The sequence below is a fragment of the Phalaenopsis equestris genome, unplaced genomic scaffold (genome assembly GCF_001263595.1).
Source record: "Phalaenopsis equestris unplaced genomic scaffold, ASM126359v1 Scaffold000006, whole genome shotgun sequence".
Lineage (NCBI taxonomy): Eukaryota > Viridiplantae > Streptophyta > Magnoliopsida > Asparagales > Orchidaceae > Phalaenopsis > Phalaenopsis equestris.
This window is the reverse complement of record NW_018164448.1, coordinates 77,014-93,038: the sequence shown is the minus strand read 5'-3', so window position 1 is coordinate 93,038 and position 16,025 is coordinate 77,014. Positions and strand designations below refer to the sequence as shown.

The window sequence follows — 16,025 nt, the reverse complement described above, 5'->3', positions numbered from 1 at the left end:
AATAATAATAATAATAATAATAATAATAATTAATACACTTCTACGTGGACATATTAAGGCAACTACATTGAGTATAAATATACATATTTACATTTGACTTATCAACCGTTTTTGATTCTCTTCGAATGCTTTTCTATTTCCTTTACAAATTTCCTTTTATAAATAGAGAATGCTTGCATGTTCTCAAATATATAAATATTGAAATTAATTACAAGCAAACAAATCTTATAGCTGCGCGCCTGGGACTAACTTTTTCTGTTCTCTGTTTTACTTTTTTTGCCTCTAATGTTCTTAAATTCCATTAGCCCCTTCTCTCTATACAATACTATCCAAGGTTCTTTCCTCTCTCAAGTGAATGCAAGGCAACCTAGTCATCAACCAACAGCGACGAACATATTGATTTTGAATGAATAAGAGTTTCTTCCACTTATGTATTCATATATCAATGAGCCTTCCCACTCGATAAATAAAGCTTAGCATAGGGGGTTGGGAGGGGTGGGGTTGAAAAAGGCAAATATGGCAAGATGTTGTGAAGGAAGGTTTTAGGAAATTCTTTACAGCCAAGACATAATTAAAAATTTTGGCTGTGGATACCAAGATGTTGTTGTGAAGGAAGCTTTTACAATACTCGTTAGAGCTCTGATAATAACCACCTTCAGCTCTGTTGAGCCTTTATTGTTGGAGTATTTATAAAGTGGCAAAGCCCAATCATTGTCAGGTATTTATAAAATGGAAAAGGGAGGACTCTGCAATGTGTATAAATGCCTTTAAGGAGAGGCTTTGCTGGCTGCTTGACAACTTTGGGGTCCTCTTGATGGGACCAAGCATTTTGCAACTCATATGGAACATCGCACGGAATTGTATGTGATTTTTGCGTAATTACACTTGTGCCTTACCCCCGTTTCTTTTGAGGGGTGCATAATTACACTTCCAGGCACAGACATTTGGATTCTTTTAATGGTGGGGCTAAAATTTACATTTTTATTCGATAATGAAAGGTTTGTGACTTGAATGATGAATTTCCTGACCACTCATACAATATCAATGTGGACTTATTCCAGGGTTTGCAAATCATGTTAATTGCTTGAGATCCATAAGCCTATCTTATTTTATGTCATAATATTGTGCATTTTACTGCTGTCAACATATTTCTTTTGAGGGATTTGATTTTCTTTGTGAGCATAACTAGTCTGTTACATCTTTTGTGAGTAAATTAACCTTTCAGCTTTCTGTGGGAAGTCTACTAGGTTTCATGGTTACTTCTGTTAAGAAATTATGCTTTTGTCAGCACGTGGTAGGTTTAATGTAATAATAGTCAACCTGCATCCAACTGACAAATAACTAGAAATAAGTGCAAATTTGCTTTCTCGTTACTTATTGATTTAACCAATAACTTTTTCACGTCTGTCTTTTTCTTAACCTTTATTTGTTATTATGCCTTTCCTTGTATGTGTTTTGTAAGTTTGTGTGCGGGGGGGTGGTATAATAGACTTCTGATGGCTCTGTCTCGCACTCACATTTTAAGGATCTCATAGATAACAGATACTGCTTTTATTGTTTTCATCTTGGCAGAATTTCTTTTGTTGTTTTTTTCCATTTTGTGCATTTTACTGGTGTCAACATATTTCTTTTGAGGGATTTGATTTTCTTTGTGAGGATAACCAGTCTGTTACATCTTTTGTGAGTAAATTAACCTTTCAGCTTTCTGTGGGAAGTCTACTAGGTTTCTTGGTTACTTCTGTTAAGAAATTATGCTTTTGTCAGCACGTGGTAGGTTTAATGTAATAATAGTCAACCTGCATCCAACTGACAAATAACTAGAAATAAGTGCAATTTGCTTTCTCGTTACTTATTGATTTAACCAATAAATTTTTCACGTCTCTCTTTTTCTTAACCTTTATTTGTTATTATGCCTTTCCTTGTATGTGTTTTGTAAGTTTGTGTGCGGGGGTGGTATAATAGACTTCTGATGGCTCTGTCTCGCACTCACATTTTAAGGATCTCATAGATAACAGATACTGCTTTTATTGTTTTCATCTTGGCAGAATTTCTTTTGTTGTTTTTTTCCATTTTGAACTTATTTTTCTCCTTAATTTCTGGATTCAATTGTTCCATTTTTATTAAGGGCTTCAACGTGATTTCTAGGCAGCTTAACATGTGGGTGAAGTTCTAGATCTTTTGTGAATCTTTTGATATTCATAGCTGATATGGTGAGTGCCACCTATTTTTCATATTCTAATATTTGACGAATCTTTCGGTTTTAAAATTCTGCTTCCTGATTTTATTTTGCATTTATTTGATTTGGCTCCATGAGATTTTTCATTCTTGAACTTGCTGAAATGTTGCAGCTTGCCCTGGATTTGTTCCTTTTCAAGTTCGATAATATTACTCTCATCAAATTTGATCTTAAATATATTTTCTATGCCAATGCTCCATCTTAAATAATTCTCTAGGTGTAAAACAAAAAATGTATTAGGGAGTTCTCCTGAACCTTTTGGTTTGTATGAAAAACTCATGTATAGTATGTGTTTAAAATATATTTTTCCTTTTTGCTTTTTTTTTTATGTTTTTCATTAGAAGTCCTGGATAACACAATTTTTATCATCTCCTTTTGGTAGGTTGAAGATGTTAAAACTATCATACCTAGGAACTCTGTGGTTGAGGTCAACCAATCTGGCCTGCTTATGGAGACATTGATTGACATAACACCTCAGGATCCTCTTCCAACACCTTCCGTTGGACCTACTGATCCTGGTTGCCTTAAAGAAGGCCTCATTGTATGTGATAGAGAGAAAATGAAAGGGCAACAAGGAGTAAGCTTGGATGCTTTAGTAAGTATATTCACCCGTCTTGGACGAGAAATGGAGGAAGTTGGCATCAGAAGAAGCTACATGTTGGCTGAAAAAGTTGCATCCATTGTACAGGAAGCACAACCTCTAATTGCGAAGGTTTGATTTTTTATGTTTGCCAAAATCCTTGGCAAGTTTTTATGCAGGAAATGCCCATTAAATTGATGTTTGCCAAAACCCTTTCACATCTTGTTCTTGGATGCATGGATTCCAGTGGACTAATTGACAGTTTTGGTTTTCTTATGTTCTTCTATGATTTATATGTTTTAGGATTATTATGGAAAGTTGGTACGATTAAACATTGAATCCTGAATGGTAAGATGCATTATCACTTGAAAAAAGGGATGCATTATCACTTTGACATTTTGTATGGACTCAAAGGCCACAATAGATGCAAGTGCCATTTATAAACTTCTTGGATGGATTTCAATTTATATAACTATTTTTAAAAAAATAAATTTTGTATCTTGGTAAACTATAAAGTTCATATCTTCGCTGTTCACTTGCTGCTCCTGACTTTTCTGAGGTGCAGTTCTTAAGTTTTAGTTTGTTTACCCTCCTTTTCTTCTTCCCCACCTTCTCTTGATAAAAAATTTGTGAGTAATGTAATGAAATGTGACGCTTGGCGGGCTGTAGGGCTCGTTTGAGAGGGCGTCGGCCTTCAGTTTTATTGCAGAAACAGTTAACAGAACTCCCTCGTTTTCTTTGCCTGATCAATTTTTCCTCAGTTGCGTCTGCTGCAACCTTATTTTTCAGTTTTAGATTGCACCATGGCCCCTCTGTTCCAGTGTTTCAGATCGTCGTTCTGGCAAAAGTAGATACAAAAATTTTTACTGCTCGAAGAACAAGAAGGGTAAATGATATTCTACTGGGCAAAGAACAACGAAAATCTCCTCCATGGCAGATGTCCTTTGTTGTTCCCTTTGACGGCCTTTTGGGAAAAAAGGACACAGGCTTTTTCTGTAACGTTTTAGGCAGTGTTGACTCAGAGATCCAAACAAAGAGAGGAAGGAGGAGAGAAGACACTAACTGGTAATTACAGTCATTAACATTTTTGGGAGATTTACATACGTAACACTCTCAAACTTGGGACAGATGATGAGGTTATCATGGGAGAAGAATGGATCGCGATTAGAGTTAGCGGAAGGTTATTTAAAACGTCACAGAATTTTTTTATATTCAAACAGGAGTTTTAATTTATAGAACTTAATTTTTTAACACAGCTTTTTCTGATGCTGTGTTTGAACGGACTTTTCGAGGAGGTCAAGTTTTCTCAAACGAGCCCTTAGGATTTGGAACTTTGAAAATATATTAACCATTGGGAGGGGTTTTTAATCAACACTGGAGTAATTTGCTTTTTAATCTGCTTGGAATTGTATAATGCTGTAACCTTTTATTCTTTATTAAAATTCTAGTTCTAGCTTTAGAACATGATTAAATTTTGACAAACAAGCTTGCATGCTTCATATGAAATCATTTTAATCTTCTCTTTTGTTCTGCAGGTTGAACTCTTGGCTGAAGACATTCAACCATTACTTACTGAGATCCGTGATAGTGCTGTTTTGAAGGATGTTGAAATCTTAACCAAAAGTCTAGCAGAAGCAACAGAGGAATTGAGGTGAGTTTGATGATTGCTTCATTATAATGCAATGTTATTTGATTTTTATAGTCATTAGCTAGTTTCTGTAGAATGTGCCATTCCTTGCAGTTCGATTATAAATTTGGTTTCATGCTGACAAGATTTATCATGCATGTAAATCTTGAGTTGAAAAAATTACCAGTGAAAACATATTAAGAGCATTGCATATGATTTTTATTAACCTTGAGAAGCATATGATTTTGATTGAATGTTATGAGAGTTGATTTGGGTTCTTTAAGGCTGAAATTTGTGTTAAAGGTATGCTGAAATATTATATATACACATGTGGATGTGCACAGATTCCGGTATATGATGTAGCACTAGCTAGTATTACAAATAACTGTCAGTGACCGAAGAGCTTTGATTCAACTAAAATTACATTGAGGGAGAGAATTGAGTTTATATCTTTTTCTACTAGTTATAGAAATGCTTATAAAAAAAATATTTTGAGTAAAATATCTTCGTGTGTGTTTTTTTGCAGATGATATGGTTCTAACCGGTTCTATGAAGTTTAGTGAAAAATTAGAAGATTAAAAAAATACTTAAATTGTTAGAGGATTAAGAATTAATAGAATAAATTTTTAGTTTATGATATGCAATTCTAGTGAATACGACCGATTTTAATGATCTTAATATCATTAATAATAATAAAATTTTTTATTTTTATCGTTACATTAGTAAAAAAGAAGTTGAGGAGGCTTTCAAAGGCTAAAGGTGGAAAATCAATATGATTTAATGGTATCCCAATAGAAGCGTGAAAATATTTAAGAGATTTGAGAGTTTCTTGACTTACTAAAATTTTAATATTATTTTAATAACTGAAAAGATGCATGAAGTGTGGAGAAAGAGTAATTTGATCCTCATTTTTAAGAATAAAGAGGATGTACAAGAGTGTAAATTATAGAGGAATGAAGTTAATTTGTCATACATTAAAATTATGGGAGAGAATAATTGAACATAGGTTACGATTAAACCTGGGCATTACGCGGGTGGCCCGATTGGCTCACCATGAGCCCACTTAAAATGGACGGACTTGGGTATGAAAAAATTAAAATCTTGCGGGCTTGGCCCAGCTAAACCCACAAAGCCCGAATAAGCCCCCACCACGCCAAGCTTGGCATGCCCATTGTCCTGGTCTCATAATTATATTTCGCGATTGCAAGCTTTTGAGGTGATTAATTTTCTAATCATTTCTCTTCTTTATGTAGCCTAAATTTTGTTTTTTATATTAATACCAACCAAATCTTTTATATCACTTTCAGTTTTTCTTTTTAAATGACATACAACTTTCATGTGTATATAAGATGACAAATATGTAAAAATTGAAGTCTAAGTGTTAGATATGTAATTAAATAGAAATTGATGAGTAGCACGTATTTAAATCTTTTTTTTCTGTGATATTTTACTCAGCTCCTTTGTATTTACATATCGAAATGTTTTTAGTTTAAAATCTTACGTATTTTATGTGTATACATTTGCTATTAAATTCACTTAAACGTATTAAAAAATTCGTACATACAAAATCTATTTAAAACTCTTGTCACACATTCTTTCATGTTTCAAGCGTTCATATTACATTTTTTTTAATAAATTAAATCAACAACATAATTCAAGAGAAAATGTTAAAAATTTTATTATTTATTTATTTTTTGGTATAAAAAATCACTTTTCATTTAAGTTCCATGGAGGTCCGCTAGCCGACCTGTCCTACTTAGTAGGCGGGCCTGACTATGAAATTATAAATAAAATCTGGGCTCAAGCTCGACCCTTGACTTGTAAAAGCCCAAATAAGCCCGACTCACGCCACCCGGTCCGCCCAGCCCTCAGGTTTAGTTACGATGTGATATAAAGATCTATGATTATCATTTTGGATTTATGTTGAGGAAATCTACTATGGAAGCTATACATCTATTGAGAGATTTGATAGAAGTACAGAGAATGGAGGATCTACATATGATTTTTATGGATTTAGAAATAATTTACGATAAGGTTTTTAGATAAGTTTTTTGGAGAGTTCTAGAAAAGAAAGGTTTTGACATGCTTATAGTTAAGTCATTAAAGATATGCATACTAGAGCTGTTACATGTGTTCGAACAGAAGGAAGATTTACCAAGTATTTTTCTATTCAGTTGGATTATATCATGGATCAACTTTAAGCCCATATTTGATATTGAAAACAAGGTAAAATTGAAATCTGTACTTTAGAAAATCTAGAAAACAAGAAAAATTTCAGGCTGAAAATACCAAGAAAGGGAAGAATGCATAAACTATAATGAACGATGGTTGATCACCACCTTGGCGTCACTCTAGAATACTGAGTACACTTTTCAACACATAAGGATATGAGAAATGTTCTTACAACCAATCAAAATACTCTCTATCCTCAGCCCATACAAAATAACTTTTATTTATAGAGGCTAGACTCTCGTAATTACAAGTATGTCTTTCTAAAACATAAAGACACAACAACAAATTGAAATACATATACCAAGACATATAAATTGAAATAAAACTCTAGCTCCCACATCATTCTCTCAGGATTTTCAAGGTTTCCTCATATTGAACAATCTCATAATCTAATTTCTAACGAGCAACCAACTTGGAGGCATTGAAAATTGATGAAGTCACTCTAATCTCCAGGTAGGTTAAGTTTTTGTGATCCAAACAACTTCCAATATTGAATATTCAAAGCCATTCTTCTTTGGAATCGCACACGGGCTAGTACTATGCCACCCCAAGCCTTTGCGGTTCAACTCATCTACTTGGCGTTGAAGTTCCTCGTGCTCCTTTGGAGGCAACATATATGCAAGTTTGTTGGGGACGACCGAACCAAGCACAAGATCAATGACATGTTACTCTCTCATAGGAGGCAATCCCGCAAGAATCTCTACCAGAAATAAGATTTCAAACTGTTGTATCAATCCCTGCACTTCTGGAGGAGTTGTGGGTAGCTATATGGAACTATTGGTTATTGTCAAGACGTACCTCGTGACTGTGTCTTTAAGGTCTTTCAAAAGCAATGCAGGAACATACTAGGAAATCTTTGAGCCCATTTATAGAATTGGAATTCACGACAAAACTCAAATTGATCTGTAAATTTGGAATTCACTGTAACAATTCTTGCAACCCAAGAATTCTGATGCCAAAATTGCAATAAAACAATCTTCACGGTAACAAGGATAATATCAGTAGTCTGCAAACGAAAAACAGAACTACAGATATCCAATAGCAATCTTCCACGGGCTGTACAAAGGATACCCATGACTGGACAGAGTAAAAAGCAGGGAATCCCGATAGCAGAGGAAACACTCGTCTTGACAGAGGAATCCCATGGCTGGACAACAGAGAATTGCGGCTAGACCCGCAAGAACCTGTTGGAAAAACCAGAAACCCAAAATTTTGGAAAACTGGAACAGCAAAATTGCAAGAACTGGAATCTGGACAAAAATTAGCAAATATGGATTGGAAAACCGTGTAAAACCTGGATTGCAAGCCTAAGAAAAATCTGGACAAAAAACCGCAAGTTAGTTCTTGCAGCCACTGAAGTTCAGGAAAAAAAAAAGGAAAAAAAAATCTGGACAGAATTCCTGAGAAAGGATAAATTTGAAAATAAATGAAAAGAGAAAGGATGAAATGCATAAGAACTCGGAGAAGGAAGAGAAAAGATGTGCAAGAACCTGGCTCATATACCAAGATAATGCCAGAAAGAAGGTAAAACATAAATCTGTATTTCGGAAAATCTAGAAAACAGAAAAATGTTTGGACCGAAAATCCCAAGAAAGGTAACAATGCATAAAATGTAATGAATGATGCTTGATCAACAACTGGGCGCCACTCCAGGATACTAAATACACTTCTTAACCCGAAAGGATACAAGAAAGGTTTTTACAACTCATCAAAATACTCCCTATCCTCAGCTCTTGCACAAAATTGCCCCTATTTATAGAGGCTAGACTTTTATAATTGCAAGTATGTCATCCTGAAATATAGAGACAATAATAACTTGGAACATATAATACCAAAACATATAAACCGAAATAAAACTCTAGCTCCCGTGTCAATATCTTTTTCATTTCACATTTTTGTCTTTAAGTGTCAAATCACGCATACACCTATGCATTCTCATCTCAGCAACACTTCAGTTAATCTTAGATGGCTTGATCACATTAAATGTCGAACATCTAATGATACGGTTAGGAAAGTAGATGTTTTAGATTCAACTTTTGTTAAGAACGGTAGAGGCGGACCTAAAATGGACTTTGGCCTATTGTATAAAAAATAATCTTAATTTAATTTATTAGAATTAAAAATATGACACTCATAGGACACAATGGAGAAAATGGATTCATGTAGCCAACCTAACTTAGTGGGATAAAGGCTGCTTGTTGTTTTTGTTGTATTATTAAAAGGTAAAGGGACACATATGCGTGATACATTTAAGATTCTTGAATATATTATCCAGAATAAGACAAATATTATAACTTATAAAATGAAGAGTGGGTGCTTAAGATGGATGTCTTTTGTAATATCATGTGGTACAAGGATATAAAGGAAACTAGCATGTAAATTAAACTTTGGAAAGCATGCTAACTAGCTAGAAATCAATGAACATGCTCATTCCAATAAGCATGCAAATCACTCAAACATGCATGTCATTTTCAAACTAAAATATTTCAACTATATTGTGTGCATATTTATTTCATTGGCATAATAGGACAAAGAATATTTCTGATATGTCAGTATATTCTTGAACTAAAAATGGCAACAAAAAATGAAATGATAAGAAAGGAAAAATAATTCCATTAAAATTTCAACAATTATACAAAAAAGTTAGATAAAAATTTCAAATATATTTTGAGATTTCTGGAGTCATCATAAAACTCATTTAGAGGCAAATTAACCTATTAAAATTCTTGATAAATGATAAAATATAATGCAAACACCGATAAATATAGGATTCATTATAGCTCGATTTGCCATGCATCAAAGGTGGAGTCGAACCCTGTCTCGAAGATTGTTTAAATTGCATAAGCTTTAAAAGTAGACTGGCTGTATGGGTGCTGCTGCCCATAGGTTAGGATTAGATGTCCCAATTCATAAATTCGAACTTCCACATATTAGGGAGTAAAAGAAAGGCTATAAATCAATTGCTTCTATAGAATCAAACAAATCCATCTCACTGTAGACTGGGAATTAAATGTTTCACTTAAAGTGTTACCAACGCTTTAGACATCATATTTGCTTGAGGCTTTCAAGGATTTCTATGACAAAAATCCAGTGCGCCACTTTATCTACAGGGCAAGGCCAAGTTCCAATCTTTGGGCTAGAAGCTTTACATAATATGGCAGGATTATAAAATTCATAGGTTTGATCTTCTACATTTTGGGGTAGAGTTGACCGGATCTGTAACCTATTATTATTCCAATACTTGTTTCTTTACATATAGAGGGCTATCTAATAGTCATAATAGAAAGTGTCCACATTTTGATAACTGCTTTAGCAGAAAAATATTAATTAGAAGCAAATGGCTTGCTAAAGTTTCTTGTAGTGCATTTGTACAAGTCCTTCAAGTTTTTTTAAATGAAAACTCATTTAAAAGGAAATTTATTGGGCTACTCTGCCAATATGGTAGAGTTGTAAGTTTTAACCACGGACCTTCTGTTTGGAGTACCTTTACTCATTGCAATATATTTTATGATCTAAAAGTGGGGAAATTGAATACAAATGCCATATGAACATAAATTCTCTTGGGCTTGATCCTCTGCTAACGACGTACTAAATTGAGGTCCATAACCAGATAGTATTCTAATCTTGATTCGTTATGAATAAATAATAAAGGTAATAGTAATTTCTATATTGAAATAAAGAATAAGCTTTTTCCTTGCTTTATTTTTGTGTGAAGATCATGACTGCTTAATTCCATCAAATGACATAATAATCTTCAACCTAAAATATTCTACACAGGTTTCAAGGCAGTGCATCACTATGCCGGCATAACCGTCACAAATATAACAGGAGTTTCTAACAAATATGTGCATCTCACAATGAATCAAGCGAAATATCTAAAATTATTCCTTGATGACGGACTTTGTTATTAAAATATCTTAATTGAAGTGGTCTTGTCACAAAAATCCTATTTAATTTCGAAGAAAGAACACTGAGCTTTCTCCCAATAATGGATCTCAAATGCAGCCCCAATCCCCTACATAAATATAAATGAAGAAAAAATATATTACAAATTAGAAGGTCAAATAATAATGGATAGCTTCATATCTAGAGCAATAACCTATCTTCAATTCTCTACATTAATTTATCATGGATGAAAATTTTGAGTTTTATCAAATCTCACAAAAAGTCAGTTTTGTGGAGAACAGAATGCAGAGTAAAATTTCAGTGAATTCTAAACTCTCATTTTATTTCATCCTCAATGCATTCTAAACTTACCCAGATTTGGGTGAAATCGAATATATTGTAAATTATGCTGCTGTCATCTGCCAACCTCTTTCGTTGCCTGTTGATGCCCATCCTTGCCGCTGCAAACCTGCCGCTAGCTGCTGACCGCCCACCGCCGCCAAATATTACATTCTTTGAAGATTGTTTCCTGCTGGGGACTTTTTATTGTATACTTTCTTCTTAATATTATGGTAGAGCGCAATAACATCTTGGTGAACTAGATTCCCATCTTTCCAATGTCTTTAATGTACTTCATGAGTTTGTGAGCGTAAAGGTGTTTGTTTTTTGACATCTAACATTTGGGCGAGGATAAAGTGCTTATGCAACGCCTTAAAGGGCAAGGACAGAGGCTTCGATCCTCCATCTTCCTCTTTAGATTCAAAAAGCTTTATATAAAAACCAAATTTCATGTGGCCTACTTTGATGCTTATACTACATTACTCATAGGTAAGGACACCTACAAAATTTTAAACAAATATGAAATAGTAAAACAAAACTTTTTATATGAATTAATGAAAATAAAACAAGCTTTTGGAGTAGACTTGAGTAACCAGGCATTTAAAGCTTGAGATCTTTGAAAATGAAGAATAGAAGCCTTTAGAGGAGACTTGCTACTAGGTAAGATTGCTCCTACCTGGATCCCCAAAATTCCAAAATCCTTCTCTAATGTCATACAAGTCATCGAGAAAACAGCCTAAATTCCTCAAGTTCATCCATAAATTTATGATTTTCGAACTTGTTTCCCTTTTTTTTGGATATTGTTGAATACAATACAACATAAAATAAACTAAAAAATAAAAAACTTCTCCATTTTCCAACAACCTTCGCTATTGTAGTGGAGACTTGTACTCCAATACAAATGAGATCATCTCATTTTTTTCTCTCTTCTTGTTTGTTAGAAGATTGCGCTCTTCAATTCTAACTCCAGAGAACGTCGAGATCTTTCGTCGGTCTATCTTCACCCTTGTGTACACCTTAAAAAACCTCGAGGTAAAATATATGCCTTCCCTCTTCTCTATTGGTGATCTCATGCAAACCTAAAACTTGGTGCGGGTTAACTTCACTTGATTTGTATGCTTGCAGAGTATTAGCTCAGACATCTCAGTATTCACCAGCGACGAGGCAACAAGGCAGAACATAAAGATGCTCATCAAGTCCCTCAGCAGGATCTTGTAGTCCCTCAGCAGGATCTTGTAGTAAAGGAATGTTGAATCTTTATTCTCAATCTCCGGTTCGAAGGATCAATATGTATGAGCAGTTGGATCGTTCGACAGATTTGTTAAATCAAATAAATGAAATCAAACTATGGGCGAAATTGAATCAATCAAATCATAAGTCGAACCAACCAAACCAGAACGAGCGAATCATTCATGCTGTTCTTGAATAGGCTTAATGTTGTTCTGCATAGGTATAAGCTTGATTTTTGCACTTTTTTTGCTGCTGAACTATAAATGTTTGGATGATTTGAAACTTATATTTTACCAGTCAAAAAGTTGCTGTGCTCTTGAAGCTGATCAGTGACCATCTTTAGTGGCTTTAAATTGTTTGTTTAGCTAGCTGTGATTCATTGTTCATGCAATTAACACACTAAAATATTATCAAAGTAAATGTAAATATTAAGATATTAGATGTACAAATAAATGAAATTTTATGGTATGCAAGCAAACATCTTTACTTTATTTATTATTATTATTTATTTATTGCAAATTTAACCTTTTGATTGCAGCCCTTCATATCACTGTCAATTGACAGCTAAAACATTTGACAAATTGGTTTTGTTCCTGAGCCTTTTCTTTGAAAGCTTTCAATGTGCCATCACTTCTGATTAAAATATATTCTTAAATTAGTAAAGTCACCGAAATGATGAAATTATATATCTCATCAGCATGATTTACACATTTCCCCAGAGCGAAGATTTCCTCAGCTGAGAGGCTATATAAATCTTTAATGAAGGCTTTCTGGCTGTCATGAATCTTTTAGATGGGGATATTATCTGCTAATTGTGGCCAAAATGATTTCACCACTATGTGGTAGTTGAAGGAGTCAACATCAAAGTTGTATTTAATAAATAAAAAGTTTTTTTTTTAAATTTTGGAATTAATATTTAATTTATTTGGCATGTCATCATCATCAATTTGATGTCCTACTTTTATTAGTTCAATTGGTTAGTTTTTTACTTGCAAGCTATGGTTTGTTGGTTTGAGTATATATTTTGCACATTCGACGCATTCTAGCGAAGCAAGAACAACTAAGAAATGAGTATAAAATGGTTAAAATTTATTATAATAATCATCGTTATGTAAGAATGATAAGGTCGCCTCAAATTGTTGGAACGAATTTATCGATATAGGTTGACATTATTCTCATCTGTTTGTGGGCACAAGGATGATTGAAATCTTATTCCAATGATTATTGTGGTTTGATTATTATTTTTTTAATTAAATGAAAGATTTATATTTGTTGTAGCTTGAGGTTATTAGGCCTAAGCATTAAAATAGACATTTTTTAATTGTGAAATCTCCTAAGGTAATCAACCACATGCTTTATTAAGATGCAAATTTGCATTGTGGGTTTATATTGAGTGCATAATCATGCCTTCTTCCAATTAGTTGGAGAGGCATTTGTTTAATGATGGATTGAGGGTGATTGAACCTTGGAGGAGTTGGTACTAAGTTTAAGTACTAGTTATTTGTTATGGTTAAGTCATCATAGACACAATATCAAATTCAGTAAATGCAACTCCGAGTAATATTTGAATTGTTGAATTTTGGTACAACAATTTTGAAGTAAATGGTGGTGGATAACATAAGAGTGGTTGGAATAACAAAATTTAAGTGGTGATTGTGATAAGACAAAAGCAAGGGTTATAACAACTTTAAAATTGGCGACTATGATTGATCAAAGAGCATTGACTATAGCAACACCATACTCCTAGAGGTGGTGAGTGCATTGAACCTAAGGGTGATGACTATAACATGGCTTGGTGTAGAAAAAAATGATAAGTCTAGAAGTTGCATCCCCAAAGCTCAAGGATCACAATAATAGTAATATTAGGCTTGATATTTTCATCTAGCATGATGGTAAAGAATATTTGACATCAATTCTAAAGTTGTTAGAGATAGTAAACTTTAATGTGTGTGTTAAGATATTTTATAGTGATAATTACAGGAGGTGCAAACGTGAATATAATGATATGAAGAAATGTGATATTAGCTTAAAGCTTAAAGTTTAGCTTAATAGTCACACTAGACAAATGTAATAATATTGATAGACTTATAATTGATGGTTGGGATGGCAATGAATCTTAAACAATGATAGCTATTGGTTAAATGATAATTACAATACAATAATTGCAATGATAAATTAAAAAAAAAATTAATGAATTGATGCAAGCATTGTGTATGATGAGTCTTATAAGTGTTATTAGTGCAAATAATTGCATCTTTAGAGTGCAATGTTTAGAGGTTCAAATTGAAAATGGAATGAATAATTTCCTTTAACAACATTGACACAACAAGTGTCTTTGGATGGTTGAATGAGTAGCAACTCGTCATTTTAAACTTTAGATGACATAAGAGTGAATGTACATTTTTAAAATCACCTTTTGGGGGGCAGTAATAACTTATAGCAAGTAGCATCAAATATGAATAGAGGTTGAGAAATTTTTCTAAATCTTAATAGTTTTCAAGATGTTTCCCATAAAAATTGAATTTGGAGTTTGATTATAAACTTGAATAAAGCTAATTTTGACATATTTGAACGGCTAAAGAGTGGTGAACTTTTTGTAGATTTTTCTATATTTTTCTTAAGAGATGATCATGTGAAGTTCTTAGGTGCATAATGAGATTAAAAAGAAATTTAAGTGGCAAACTAAAGCCAAAACACTAGGTTTGACTAAGAAATAACTTGTCAGAGAGATAAGAGAGGTGGAATGCAATTGATAAGATAAAAGTAAAGGATTCTTGCAGCTGTTTGTCTTCAAGATATTGCAATAAAGAAAGCATAGTTTTATTTCATATATAGTTATAATTCATGGCTATATAAATTGCTTATATCAAGAATAACTTAGGTTTGAGCTTGATAGGATTAATATACATAATTGAGCTCATTTTAGACTACTCAAAATACATCTCATGAACTCCTGAGATGGGTGACTAATTACAAATATGGAAATGGAGTGAGATTAATATTAAAAAATAATGAAATAAAATTATGCTAGTTTTAGCCAAAGCTATTTCTTTGGATGGAGAGTGGTTTCAATTCATTTCATGATGCTTCATCATGAAGGTGGACTGGTCCCTTGAACTAGCACTTGGTGAAATTTTGAAGGGAGGGGTTGGCCATTGGCTTTTACCATTCAATTGGTATTGTCATGACTTACCATTGTGCATTTTGAAGGAGGATAACAATGAAAACACGGGATGGTGTTTTATCCTTCCAAATATTATCATTAGTACCATTATTATTATTATTATTATTATTATTATTATTATTATTACAAGTATTTAGCTCGTGGGGGGCTCAAGATTTTAGGTGAAATTGTAGTGTGTGAACATAAGAACATTATGTACTTGAATGAATATGAAAGAGTAACTGAATCTAAATACGCCTTTTGGGTTCACCTTTGTTTTTTATTTTCTAATTTTATTCTATTGTTTTGTTTATGTTTTTACTCAAAATAAGTCATATTTGATATGCTATAACATATTTGGTTGTTTTCAAAAGCACACAAAAGAATTTTCAGGTATTTTGAGTATTAAAAAAAAACTATTTTTTTTTTGTTGAAAAAAAAAACATGAGAAAAATACAGTGAACATATGCGTTTTTGAAATAAAAATAAATTATATATATTTTTCTTAATTTAATATAAACAAGTTTAAACTTTTTGTTTTTACACATAAAAAGTAATTATATTATTAAGACTTAAACCAAAATAAAATTTTAGTTTTAAGATTTAATTATAAATGGTAACATTTAGTTACAAATTAAATGAATAGAAAAAAAAATATAAATTTTATAAATAACCAAAATTTAAGTTTTTATTTATTTATTAATAGCACTTCTCGATTATATATATATATATA

At 32.8% G+C, this 16,025-nt stretch overlaps 1 protein-coding gene across 2 annotated transcripts in view; it reads left to right on the top strand.

Moving 5' to 3' along the window:
- LOC110018211 (protein TRIGALACTOSYLDIACYLGLYCEROL 2, chloroplastic) overlaps nucleotides 1-12,458 on the top strand; it is a 16,704-nt gene extending 4,246 nt beyond the window's left edge. The window contains exons 3-6 of one of the 2 annotated variants that reach the window (XM_020715456.1): nucleotides 2,619-2,948; nucleotides 4,352-4,467; nucleotides 11,844-11,931; nucleotides 12,025-12,458. In XM_020715456.1, the coding sequence (XP_020571115.1) occupies nucleotides 2,619-2,948; nucleotides 4,352-4,467; nucleotides 11,844-11,931; nucleotides 12,025-12,117 (627 nt within the window). In that variant the 3' untranslated portion in view covers nucleotides 12,118-12,458. Of the gene's footprint in view, nucleotides 1-2,618; nucleotides 2,949-4,351; nucleotides 4,468-11,840; nucleotides 11,932-12,024 lie in introns of both variants that reach the window. The other variant, XM_020715455.1, reaches the window with a different exon arrangement.
- Nucleotides 12,459-16,025: the final 3,567 nt, after the last annotated feature.